Below are 14,048 nucleotides of genomic sequence, written 5' to 3' on the forward strand. Positions count from 1 at the left end.
TGGTTGTAACACCTTCTTTCAAAATGGCTGGATCTTCGCCTGATGATTGTTTATGTTTCGTAGTAATGTTATGTAATTTGAAGATACTAAAAAGATAGTATGGATGAGGCACAAAATGTTTACATTTTTGTGAGGGAAACAAGTGAACAAATAATCAAAACATGACGAACCTCTCTTAAATAAAAAGGAAGACTTATTTACTCCGGAAGTAAAACGAACTTCCTGTGCTACCTGTCTTGTTACTTATGATTAAAGTCGGCAAATTTAACCGGTGTAACAAAATATCTGGACGAATGATACGCATTTGATCTAGCACTGAGGCATTACCAATGCGAATTTTTGAAAGCGTCGATGGACGAGACAAGTGAACTTCAATGTCCGTCCGTCTGCAGAACCAGATTTTTACGACTTAAACGGATGAAAAAATATGTTTGGTTTTTTTTGTTAATTGTTTTGTTATTCAAAAATAAGGATTTTTGTTTACATGTAACCTTCCTGTATTTAAATAAGAGGCTGTTATATCAAAAGAACTAGAACATCATGTTAGTATGAATTTGTAAGCAAGATGAAACAATATCTGGTATAGACAATTAGTTATCCCAGATGACATGAAATATATACAAAATAATGCATCAATGTATAAATTAAAGTCTAAAATGTAGAAAATAAATAAATACACTATATAAACATCTATGGATCTTTGGTTTTAAACGGAAGACAGTTTGTGTCATCAAAACTCAATACAACGCTTTACTTTTTCAATGTCAATTTAACGTTTGTATCCGACAGGATAAGTAACAGCTGCCTCAAACGTTTCGATGACTGAGACAATTTTTGTCTGATCACAATTTGTAGCACCCATTAAAATGTAAAAAAGCTAAGTTTTTATTTTTTTGTTTGTTCTAAGATTCTATTTGGACAACGATGAACTTTTTGTTCCCATAATGCATTGCAAAGTTTATTTGCACGAATGTATTTCCTCGTCAATAAGACACTGCTGGCATCGGAATTGACAGCACCAAACCACTTCACATTTGCATGGTCTTGAAACAGTCTTTGTCTGCACATTATAACCACGCCCACAACAAATGGAATTGCAATTACGATCTTTGATACATTCCCGCGCTTTTGTTCCTTCTGAATACCTACTTTGCCTACAGAAGCTAGGCGAACTGTCAATATGAATCATCTCCATTCGCCTCGGTGGCATTTTGTTAGCCACAACACTCATTTTGGTCGAGCGTCTTTTGTGCGCTGTTTTCCTATTTGCATGATTATTGTCTATTTCAACTTGCTGTGAATTTTCGTATTTATTCTTCAATATTTCACCTATGATATTAAAGGGCGACAACTGTCTCCAACACGTTTGAACTGTACATGACCCGGACACACCATGACACTTACACTTTGTTTCTACATGATTTTTCACAACCTGAAATTAAAAACAAAAAATATTTCAGTACATGTATAAAAAAACCAAAGACGAATAATTAATAGGCATTTCACCAGTGACGCTGTAATGACGTACGAATTAAAACACTAAATCGGACACAAATGCTGCACTGTGTATTCGATTTCATCCTTTTTTAACCGTCGTCCGAACAGTCGAGACTACTGTTTGTGGTGTTATTTTTTTTGTTTTACATAAACAATCTGTCCGTTGACCGAGTTTGGTGTTGGTTTTTTTTAGTAAAGAGAATTCCATTCAAAACAAACGTAGTATTCTATACACCTCATAGTAAATATAATGTAAAACATCATATGGTTTTTAATTTAGTTGTCCAAAAACCCTATTTCCCGTAACGTATAAGATTGATAAATACATCGTATGTCTAAGAGCGCTCCCATTTTCTTTATTGGAGTTGAACTTAATGAACAAGTTAAAAGCATAATGTGTTTCTAACTTGAATTGGAAACAATTATCAACAAAATAACTCTCATCGAACAGATCATCTATTTCCGCCGAAGCCTCATTTCAATAAGACTAACGGACCCATATTATGGTCGTGTCTTTATGCTCTTTTGAGTTTTAACATGTTTAAGGCATTAAAGATTTCTTAACCAAGGCTTTTTCCAATTTTTGTATTGTCAAATAAGTAAATATAACTTCTATTTCCAAAATTAAATTTCTGCTGGACACTTATGCTACTGCGAGCCAAAAACATCAGAGAATAGTAACCCCCTCTGTCCCCCCCCCCCCCCCCTCTCCCATTATATGCAATGACCAAGAATAATACCAACAGTAATTCGATAAACAAACCGATAAGTTGCACAATGGCATGGTACGTGATAAAAGCTGATTTTTTTCATTAATTCTAGAGGTGTTTAGGATACGCATGTGTAATGTAGTGTTAGGATTTCAGGATGACATAAGGATACACATATGAACTGTAATGTGAGGATATGATTCCATGAAATGACAATGTAAAATAATTTCGATGACGATATGAAAATTGAGGCATAGAAGTGCATCGTGTAAGGTTCTGCAAACTTGTTTAGCAGCAGCAGAATTCATTTAGACGGAATGAACACGTATCGGTAGACAACCTCATCACTGTATACAACCATATTTTAAAAAAAGAGGTTACTAAAATGCAGACTACTTATTCAGTGCAATAAGGGTTTTAATATTTTCTTCGCAGACAGCTATATAAATTACGTACATGTCAAGCTGACGTCACGTGACCCAAAACCACAATGAAACTTGAGAAGCAGAAATTTTTTAGGACTATAATTGTTTTAATTTTCCAGGAAAACATGAATTGTATTAATTTAACATCATTTTACAAGGAAAAATTAATATCGTAGTGCGATATAAATTTCACTATATCCGTTGAGAAAAGAAATAAAACCACACAAAAAAATGTTTTTGTGGTTAGCCACAGTGATCATTGCAAGTGTCAGTCGTTTAAAAACATTAATTTGTTAATAATTTTATAAATAAACATAGGAAAATAACATTTAAAGATATTCTTCCGCATCTAAACATAAATGGTAAGTTGACGCCCTGACATATTTTGAAATTTTATGGTCAAATTGGTTTTAATTTTTAATGTTACCCCTTCCCTATACCACATGTAAATGTAAGTTTGAATCCTTGACCCGAGATTTAACATAATTTCCTCTTGATTAACTTTTGCTTTCATACAAGAAAATAAAACAAAGTCCTTATTTGTACACAATTTTCTAAAAGTTTAACCAATTTACCTCTAACAAAATATATACAAATTAAGGGGAATACCGGCGAACACATAGAATCTGATCTTTAGTTGAGATTACATAATCCTTGTTTTTACTATTCTTTTAAAACAACAATGCTATAAATTTTCAAACAAAAAAATCGGTCTAGGTTTCCAGAACCTTCCTGAAATTCTGCATTTAACGATTGAGTCTGAAAATGATACATCTCAGAACGAGGTTATTGAAGGTTTGCCTCTCCCTACAAGAATATCTTAGTGATATGCAATGCAACATTGAAAACTACCTTTTAAAGGACCATATAGGATGTATATATACCAAGTATGTGAGCAGATACTTCGAAAATTCTAAATATATTAAAAATATAACAGAACAGAGTTAGAAATAAAAATATATCAAATTTTATTCAGCATTTAGATTTTTAAAAAATGTCTTTGTGCTAACCATATTTTCTGAGAAGGCGTTTGTTACCGAATGAAATTAATTTCATTGTTTCTTCCGGATAAAAACTTATCTTATAAAACACTTTTACATCAAAAATTATATGTCAATTACAAATATACACCAAATCCGTGAAAATTACATCGAGATATACATTTTTGCAAAAATTTCCAGTCAGACTTTTTGGACATTAAAGTCAACAGGACAATTTTAAAATTTATAGCTGCAATTTTCAATGTATTTATATAAATTAACATAGATTATGAGTGTTTTCTCTACAATTACAGAACAGTAACGTATAACTTACAAACGTCAGACTATCTTAATGGGTGTTTTTGGCCTTCGGCTTGTAGTTTATTTTCGGAAGTCCGACCCTAAGGGGCATTCGGAAACTTTTCGTTTCCATTACATGAACTATATTTTGTACATATAACGGTCACTAGAAAATAATGATAACGTGACATTGTACATCTTCTCAATTTTATTTATCATTTTTTGTTTGTTTGCAATAAATTCCTTTTGGTCAAAAATAATTTTCCAATTCTTAGCGGAATTCACAGGTTTTCCCGTCTTTGTTTCATGAACTAGACAATAGAATACGCCAAATGGCACATACGTTTTCTAAGCTTGATTTTTTTCTCTCTCACATCTTTCTTTTGGTCAAAATTAATTACATTTTCTGAAACTAATACCTTACTTTGACTCTTAATAGCAAAATATAATTTTATTTCAACAGCAACTATGGCTTTCGCGTTTTGATAATACATTGGTCCAAAACATCCAAAAACTGTCGAAACTTATGAAAAACTTATGAAAGTGTGTCTTACAGCAATTTATAATCAAACTTCATTGAACTATTACAAGGTTAAGCAAAATGTTAATGCCATCACATCCTAGTATGTTGGTTTTGTATTTAACTACATCATGCACATGCGTTGTGCGCGCCAGGTATACATTTGTATGTTGTGAGAAAACAAGGATCAGTAATCAGTTATACATGTATAATTTATACTAAGGAAACTTTAGGTAGAATCTATATAAATATTTACAGCTTTAATAAGGTGTATAAATTGTTTGGTCATGTTTCTCCAAGATTTGTTTTCAGTGAATAGATGGTTGAACTGAAAATGTTAACTGAATCAACGAAATGCGAAACATACGGAGACTTAGAAAATGCTTCGAATTTAGTTTCGGATTTTAACGTGTCGCTCAGAAAAAAAATAACAATTTTATTGTTTGCGTCTACCTAGTTCCTATCCCTTCTTTCGATATTTTATAAAGTAATGATTTAACTTAAAGGTTGAATGACATTCCATATGCAGAAAATCACAAGACGGTGACTGATTGCCGGTTCGTTGCAAAATAACAGTGCAGGAAATAATGATGGTGATTAATTAAGCAGTCCTGCAGCTAGCCAAATGGCGAAGATTGATTGGACAAGAAGTCGATTTAAGTACATTTTCATGATTCGGTTTGTTAATTTGATCCATTATACCTATTTATGTGTCAAAAAATCTAAACAAACAAGTTTGACCGTAGCTGTAAATGTGCTTTTAATGAATGATTGCATCGGCGTGTTTATTCTACACAAATATTGCACGATTTAGAGAAATCAATCTCAGTATTTATGAGGGGCCTGATTGGGGGGTGCGGAGGTCTCGTCGATTCACGAGGTAATTTTTTGTCAATCACGATTCACAGAAAATAAATTTCCATGATCACGGATCACGAAAATATAAAAAAAAAAATCTGTAGAAAAACGGATCACGATAGCGAATATGCGCCGATCACGAAGAAAGAAAATAACCCATCAGGCCCTCAGTATTTATACAATACTTTCAATTGCATATTCCGTATGATATAAACACTACAAAATGTTTATATGAAATAGTTTAAAGCTCATGTCCTTCAAATCTGCATTATAGATGTTGAAAAATGTAAACATTTGCCTATGTCTTAATAATTTTATTGCAAGTAAAACAGAATCCTGCATCACACGTGAAAACATGTTTTATTAGTGTCAAAATTTGATTTGACCAGACCTGTTGACGGGTAGGTTTGAAGATACTTGCTACAGATTTTCAAAACGGCATTACCATTTGATAGACAAAAGATGATTGAAAAAATATGTACCGATATTGCCACTATAAAACAACATTTGAGAGTCAAAAACTAAAGCTGTATATTCGAGTGAACATATAGCGAACAAGTTAAGACAGGCTTCTCATAGTCTTTGTTAGTCTTGTGTTTTTAGGGTTTTTCTTGTTCATTTGTATGTTTCGGGGTTATGAGCGGAATCCATTTAGTTGAACTGGTATACACTATTGTTTAGAGACTATCCGAAAACCGCTTCCGGATGTGGGATTTTTTTCGCTGCGTTGAAGACGTATTTCTTTTATGCGCCTCGTTTTTTTTTAGGAAATGTAAATTAGTATTTCTGTTAAAAATATATCATATTTTGATGAAATCATTTAATCATCTAGTATATATTTCATAATTGCGATTAGTTTATTTAAAATCAAAGTCTCTATCATCGCTGTAAGTGAACAATAATTTATTGCCGCCATTTCTACGTACAAGCAACACTCCTTCACGTTATTTTACGAATAATTGAAAATAATTGTTCAACATACTGTCTGTGCATTTATTCAAGGAAATGCGTTTCTTTATTATAAACACTTGTATTTCTTTTATATAAAGTTGAAAAAACCAATTAAATAAATTGCTTGTTTATTTCGACTTGGCATGTCTAAAATGTATTGTAGTATCATTGTAAGTAAAATAATTCGCACAATAAATGTGCACAAATGCACGTGCATTGTTCAATCACACCATGTATCGAAAACCACAGTTAGTTTTACTTATTGTTAATGTTGTGAGAAATCAACTCATGATTGAAAAGAAATTCATTTACTTTAAGTAACATTACCCTTTGAAGTTCTGATCAAGACAAACTAATGTTTTAGAATCTTGAATATAAGAATATCACTCTACTAACTGTACCTAAACTGGAACAGCTTAAGATATGAATTAAGGTAGTATACATATATCTCTAAAAATATTACAAACCATTATGTGAGTAATTCGCATGATTCGATAGGGAGAGATGAAAGCTTCCAAAGTGACGTCCAACGTCAAAGTCGAAAAAAGACGACAAGACAAAAAACAGTACACAAAAGACAAAATAAAAAACAAAAGACTGAGCAACACGAATCCTTTAAAAAAAACAATGGTGAATACAGGTGCTCCAGGAGTAAGCAAATCCTGCCCCAAACCGGAGGTAAGTATATACAAACCAACGAGTGAGTGAAACCCATGCTTCCAGAGGAGGTTAAAGCAAGTCTGTGGACAGGGTAAACGGCTGCTATACATGCATTACCCGTCATGCAGTTCCTGTGTAATAATCAACAGCAAATGTTGCGACAAGGACACATTACAAGAGGCAATAATGCCAGGTGTGGGTTCGCTGGCACCTAAAATGACGTGGTCTGGGTAGGGGTTTCATCTTTGAAGTCTTTAACTTATCATTATTACGAAGAATAATATAACTTGTTGTTCTTTGTGTAACAGTTGTCATTATCATGACTCTTTTTATAACTCCTCTTATTGCATTGAGTCAATAAAACAGCACAGCATAAAATTCTAATTTTTCAGAATATGATTCCCAAATGGCAAAAACCAAAGCCAAATATGATTTTATTTCTAAGTATAGGGGTGGGGCCCGGGGGGAGGGGGTACTATTTGTTCAATGAAAGTAACGTATGATTCTATAGGGGCAGACCAAAGCCAAAAATGATCTTGTTTCTAAGTTCCCGGTGGTGACCATAAATTTTGTACAATGTATGTTACTTACATTTCTATAAAGTTGCACGTACTTTTGCCAGATGTATTGAGCTGTCTATATCTAGTTCACCTATATCTAGAAAGGTATGCGGTATGATCAAAGTTCAAGGGGAGACAACCAGATGGCAACTGACAAACAAAATGATAGAAGCTGAACACGTTTGTAGATTTGCCATATTTTTTCATGATGGATCAAGAGGTTATAATATACAGGAGAATGCTAAATAAACACTTCAAACTAAATGTAATTGGTGTCTTTTAGAATGAATGCTTACACGTTTGAAAAATATAAAAACAGGAATTTGACTATTTGTATTTCTATCACATTTACACACATGAATGGGCTGATCTCTATAGAAATACAAGAAAAGAGTAATTTTGCACCAATTCTTTTTCAATAAACGGATTGTTTGTAGTATAGGGGTTTGACTTTTTCTTTATAAACAATAGATTGATTGATTGATTGATGGTTGCTTAACGTCCAGTGGCAAATACACCTAATCGCTATTTATTCCATTCCGGATAAGTTCTAAAATTACACAACTTTTTCATCCAGTTGAAGCTATCTTGGACCCTGTTTAAACAATTCACTATGCATGATACTTTTTAATGAGACCTGTTTAAACTACCGTAAATACTTCAAACAAAATATTTTTTACTTCAATTTTAATTCCGAAAAAGTGGATCAAACTCTATCAAAGTTTCTTGATGATCGCTTTCTAAAGTTTTTTCTCCCTCAGCTCACTACTGATGACCTCTATAATCGGCGGACCGACCAAAACAGGAAGTTGTATAAATGACTTCTTTTCCCGGATTGAACTAAATAGCGATAAGGTGTATAACAATTAGATGTAGATTCAAATGGGGCAAAATTTAAGCTCATAAGTCATCCTAATGCTCCTGGCGTGTACGCATATTCTGCTCCACAAATGGCATCCGTCATGTTGCAGCTCATGCTTTTACATTTAATAAGTCATTTCAAAAGAAGGTAGTTTTAACTATGTTTCATCTGTCAGACAAAAAATTACTTTACTGCGGTCTTTTTTCCTTTTTTTTTTTTTTTTGCTTTTGTTTTGGTCTGAATCGACTTTATAGGATGCTTGATTGAAATGTACAATTCAGTGACGGATACAGAGGGGTTTCCGGGGTTGGACCCCACCCCCTTTTTTGGACGATCAATGCATTTGAATTGGGGCATACAGTTGGATCCGGGACCCCTCCCTTTTAAAAAAAACTGCCAGTCAAGGTAACAGTCCACAGTTAAATATGTCCCTTTACTAGTCTAGGTAACATCATTTGCGTCCATTTAATTAAAAGCGCATGTTTAAAATATCTTCTTTCATACTTTGGGCAATCAGGCTTCCCCGTTATCAAAGAGGGGTTGAGAGTCATGCAAATGGTGGGAGAAAAAAATGCGTTCCTGTTCATTGAGTCATTAAACCCAATACATTGATGTATCCATTACAATGTTAACACAAGTGATTGATTGCAACTTATTCATTCAATGTTGAAAACTGGAGAGAATATGCCCAAAATCTGCTTTAATATACTCGAAAGGTACCAGTCTGCAGTTCAATATGTATCCTTACAAGGTACCAGTATTTGCGTCCATGTTTACAAGATCTTCTTTCATACATTTAGGTGTCACGCTGCCCCGATACCAAAGAGGGGACGAGAGTCATGCAACATGTGGGAGAGAAAAATGCGTTCCTGTTCATTGAGTCATTAAACCCATAATATTGATGTATCCATTACGATGTTAAAGTAAGTGACTGATCGGAACTTATTCATTCAATGTGGAAAATTGAAGAGTATATGCCCAAAATCACTGTTAAAATATCCTCATGACAAAACGTTTGTGGTTTGCTTACATTTGTGGTTAGTCATCAATCAAATTCGATATATGCTACTGGCATTTATACTTTTCAATACACATTTTTTACATAAAAATCATTGTTTTTTGTCTGATAAGATATATAAATCTGTCAAAAGCAATCACATAAAATGTTATCGTATGACAATATTTTTTTCAAAGCGAAAGGGATTTTCTACAATTGAAACCACAATTTGAAGAAAAAAAAATCTTATTCGAAAACAAATTTAATATAAAAATGTACGGTAACCCATTGAAAATGGGACCGTTGGAAATATTCTTAAAATCTCTGGAATATAGGGGACAAATACTAGCTCGTATCATACCGCCTTCTTAGCAACAACTATTAAACTTACCTTTTAGAGATAATTTCCTAATTGATGTAAGAGTATGGTTAGCTTGCTTGCTTAGAACGAATAGTGTACCAATGTAATTTGGATTTAACATTCAATCAAATTCAAATATAATATATACAGTTTTAACTATGCCTGTCTATATTGTTTGAATATGTCAATCTTAATAACAATGCTTGAGCTAACGTTTAAACAAAAAAAGAGACAAGCGAACCAAAGTCTTACTTTTCATGCAGTAGGAAACTAGCTCTAAAAGATGGCAATTTTTTGTCACAAAATTGTCCAACTTCACTCACGAGACGGTAGGCAAGCGTGTAGCAATAAAAAAGCATTTCGATCAAAACAATGACCTTCGACGAATTAACATAAGAAGACCTACCGTTCGACTACACTCATGAAAGTAGACATGCGTGTAGCGACCAAGGACACATTGACCTCTGACGAATTAGCATAAACATACATACCTTAATACCTAAATGGCTATTATGTCTGTTTACTCTAGCTAAAACATCCTTTCCATTTCGTTTCGCACGTTTTAAAAATCGTCTTGTAAATTTAAGTCCGAATTTTATATTATCTCCACAGCCACCCCACCGCCATGCTTCTTCATTTTGTAAATTTTTCGACTCATCGCACGTGCATCGATCCAGACGTCCCGTGCTACATCCACGAGATATCGAATGTACAAGTCCTGCAGACGACACAGCATATAAAAATGACGTTTCTTTAAAACCTAAAAAGACAAACAAATGTATTCCAAATTGAAAGGGAAAAATTGCAAGGCAGTTAAAATAGAAGGAATATTTATTCAAGTCTGTTTTAATGCATACTTTGACCTATAATGGTTTACTTTTACAAACTATGACTTGGATGAAGAGTTTTCTCATCAGCACTCATACCACATCTTCTTGTTCATGTATTTTTGCGGGTCTGAATATGGTGGGGTCTTTATTTTTGTATTCTTATTTCATTTGATATGTTCTATATTCTTTACACTGTAGCACCCCATTATTTTCTATTCTGTATGCTTACTGTTTTCTTTATGTTTTGTTAAGGGAGCTACCATTTGATTTTTATGGGGGGGGGGGGGGGGGGGCTAGGATGAAATTTGAAAAAATAGGCAGGACAGGAGTTTTGAGTAAAAAAAAAGGCAGGATGAGACACTTGCAAAAAAAAAAAGTCAGGACGACAATTTAGGTAAAAAAAGTCTGGATAAACTAAAAAAAAAAGGCAGGACCGAACAGAGTGAAAAATAAAAAGGCAGGACACAGATTACAGCTAAAAAAAAATGCAGGACAAAATTTTTCATCCTAGCCCCCCCCCCCCCCCCCCCCCCCCCATAAAAATCAAATGGTAGCTCCCTAATTATCCTCGATTCTGTAAACTCCATAGTAGAACTTCTCCCTATTCATTTCTTCCTACCAACTTGTATTTGTGAATTTCTAGTGAAGTATAGGTCTTTTAATGGCTCTATTATTTCGTTTTCCATTCTCTTGAGTGACGGGGTTGGGGATGGGACGCAGTTAACTTCAAATAAATATAACCTTTTCAAGATAACGTAGATGTTAAAGGCGTTTAAAAATACAAAAGTCTCAAATTTTTTATCTTAACTAAGATAACTAACTTTCAATGGTACTTTTAAACGTGGTGTATGGAGATAAAACAAGATTTGAAATGTAATAAAGATACCGTTCCTCGGTGCCCTATCTGATTTGCACAAGTCATATTGTCAAAGGAACACAGGATCATTTGCACTTAAAAGAAGCAGACATTTTTGATAATATTAATATCTAAGACCATAAAATTTAATATTTTAATACATATGCATTAATTTTCTTTGAAGGTTCGGTACATCTCGCAGACAACAAGTTATACTGCAAAGAAGTAAAATTAATTATTAAATACCTCAAAAATGCCACAAAAGTGCAATTACATTTTAAATATAAAAATGTAAATCGGCATACGTCATAATGAAAAGATGCATTTTGTTTAATAAATGGAGAAGAAGTAATTCCAGCAATCAGTGAAGCGCTTAAACCATTGCATTGTATGATCAAATTGTTAAAACTTTTGTATAATCAAATTGTAAAAAACTGTTGTTGTGTGCAAAAGTCACTTTCCCATATTTTGTCACAATAAACATCGAATTTATTTCAACTTTCATCGTGTCGAGGGTGGTCTATGAGGGTTGACTTTGTTAAACCGCATAATTACTTTGTAATTTGCAAATAAAACGTTCATCATTGACCGCGGATGAGAATGTAAGTGATTGTCTCCTATTTAGTTAAATTGTTCGCGCATGAATACATTAGCAAGCAAATGACATTCGGAATAACTCCTTCTCTATTGTTATCGTGCCATCTGTCTGGGTTAATGCGATGTTTGTGACAATTTATCCGACATGAACAAGAGTTTAGTCATCTTTTAATATCAATATATTTGAATAATAATGTTTTTGAACGGTCTTAGCTGCACTAAAATCCTCGCAAATCGTTTAATAATATTTTATATTTGCCGTACCTTAAAATCGATCCTAAATACTGTAATAATGTGTTATGGCATTAAGTGCAACAGCAAATATTACAAGTGCAATATTTTGAGACACCAAAGTAAGTTAACTAAACAGATATATTTTTCTCCTAAATTTTAAGCTTTTAATTTTTACCATGGAAAAAACGAGTTAACAAGGTGTGTTAATCTATGAAACTTAATCCCTACACGCAATTGACAAATAATTCAGACAGATTACTCCTAGTTTGCCAACTTCAAATTACACAGATTATCTTTGCCAACTTTTAATTACACCAATCATTTATTAGAGGACAAATATTTGATGAGCATACAATTGTATAGTCTGTTCCAACTTTATAAGTATAGTTTATAAATTGGTATCGATCGAAAAACACTTATCAAACAATCGTAATTTGTTCAAAGAAACAAAGACCCATACATCTACACAAATGACTAGGTACTGTGGATTCATTTATTTTCGCGGGTACCAATTTTCAAAATTATGAACCCACAGTATACCTGGCCTTGCGGTCATATAACTTTCGAGCACGATTTTTGTACTCAGACTCGAGAATCAACCAATCAAAATGCTGGATTTCATGTTTCGAGCATGATTTTTGTGCTCCAAGCACTGAACAAAGTTTTATGACTTCAACCCCAGTTCTCTGAAATTGCCATCAACAGCCTTTCCAGAGTTTAAACAGCTTAATTACAAAATCACCAGCAACTTTCAAACGGACGGGTTTCAATTGTACAACCATTCCATCTTTGTCATATTTGCTCAAGGAAGTTGCAATCTTAATAAATTTTCATTTTCTTTTTCAAAACTTTTATTAATCGGTGCTATGATTATAAATCATGTTGATAAGTGTTGAGGCACCGACATTTTAATTAAACTTGTATTCGAACATGCAAACGTTAGTATTTTGCAATAAACTTTTGTATAGAGGCCAAACAATCCTACAAAAAAACGTGATTGAGTCTGTCTGAAAAACAGACATAAGCACAAAATTGATGATAATTCAATGGGACAATCTGATTTATCTCGCGCAATACTTGATGTCGGCTCTATAAATATCTTCTTTTATCTAGTGTGTGATAACTGCTGATACCCACACACAAAAAATGACCAACAAATTAAAGGTGGTATTTATCTCACAATATACTTGTTAGTTTAATTAGTTCCAACAGTTTATTGCTCTTAAGATTTACTATTCAATATCGCTTCAGAAATGTTACAAAGAGACGTGTTAACAGAACATAATAAAAATGAGTTGTAAAAAATGTAAAAAAATGGTTAGGGTGTATCTCAATCATATTTTTTTCAGAATAAAATCGCTTGTTTGTTGTTGTTAAATAACCGTCCAGTAGCAAATAGTTCAAATGTGATCGTTTTTAAGTAGTTTAACTTCCAGTCGCAAATTGTTCAAATGTGTTAACTTTTTCACAGTAGATATAGGAAGATATGGTATGAGTGCCAATGAGACAACTCTCCATCCATGTAACATTTCATAAAAGTAAACCATTTTAGGTTAAGGTACGCCCTTGCACACGGACAGCAAGCTATAAAGGGCCCCAAAATTACAAGTGTAAAACCATTCAAACGGGACAAACAACGGCCTAATCTATATAAACACGAGAAACGAAAAACACTTATGAACCACAAAAATAGACGACAACCACTGAACATCAGATTATGTTTAAATTCCAGTGGCAAATAGTACAAAAACGTAAACCTGTTCGATGTATAGCTTCCAGTAGCAACTAGTTCAAGGGCACTACATTTTAAGTGGTTTAAAGTCCAGTGGGGAAAAGTTCAAAGATGTTTA

The 14,048-nt window shown here is 33.4% G+C and overlaps 1 protein-coding gene across 1 annotated transcript in view; it reads right to left on the reverse strand.

The window, feature by feature from the left end:
• Positions 1-543: 543 nt before the first annotated feature.
• Positions 544-14,048, reverse strand: part of LOC143058927 (protein Wnt-9a-like) — a 45,843-nt gene continuing 32,338 nt past the window's right edge. Inside the window, exons 3-4 of the mRNA XM_076232401.1 lie at positions 10,173-10,441; positions 544-1,432 (exon numbers count right to left, since the gene is read on the reverse strand). Of these exons, the coding sequence (XP_076088516.1) occupies positions 959-1,432; positions 10,173-10,441 (743 nt within the window). The 3' untranslated portion in view covers positions 544-958. The remainder of the gene's footprint in view (positions 1,433-10,172; positions 10,442-14,048) is intronic.

The sequence above is a fragment of the Mytilus galloprovincialis genome, chromosome 14 (genome assembly GCF_965363235.1).
Source record: "Mytilus galloprovincialis chromosome 14, xbMytGall1.hap1.1, whole genome shotgun sequence".
NCBI classification, from domain to species: Eukaryota; Metazoa; Mollusca; class Bivalvia; order Mytilida; family Mytilidae; genus Mytilus; species Mytilus galloprovincialis.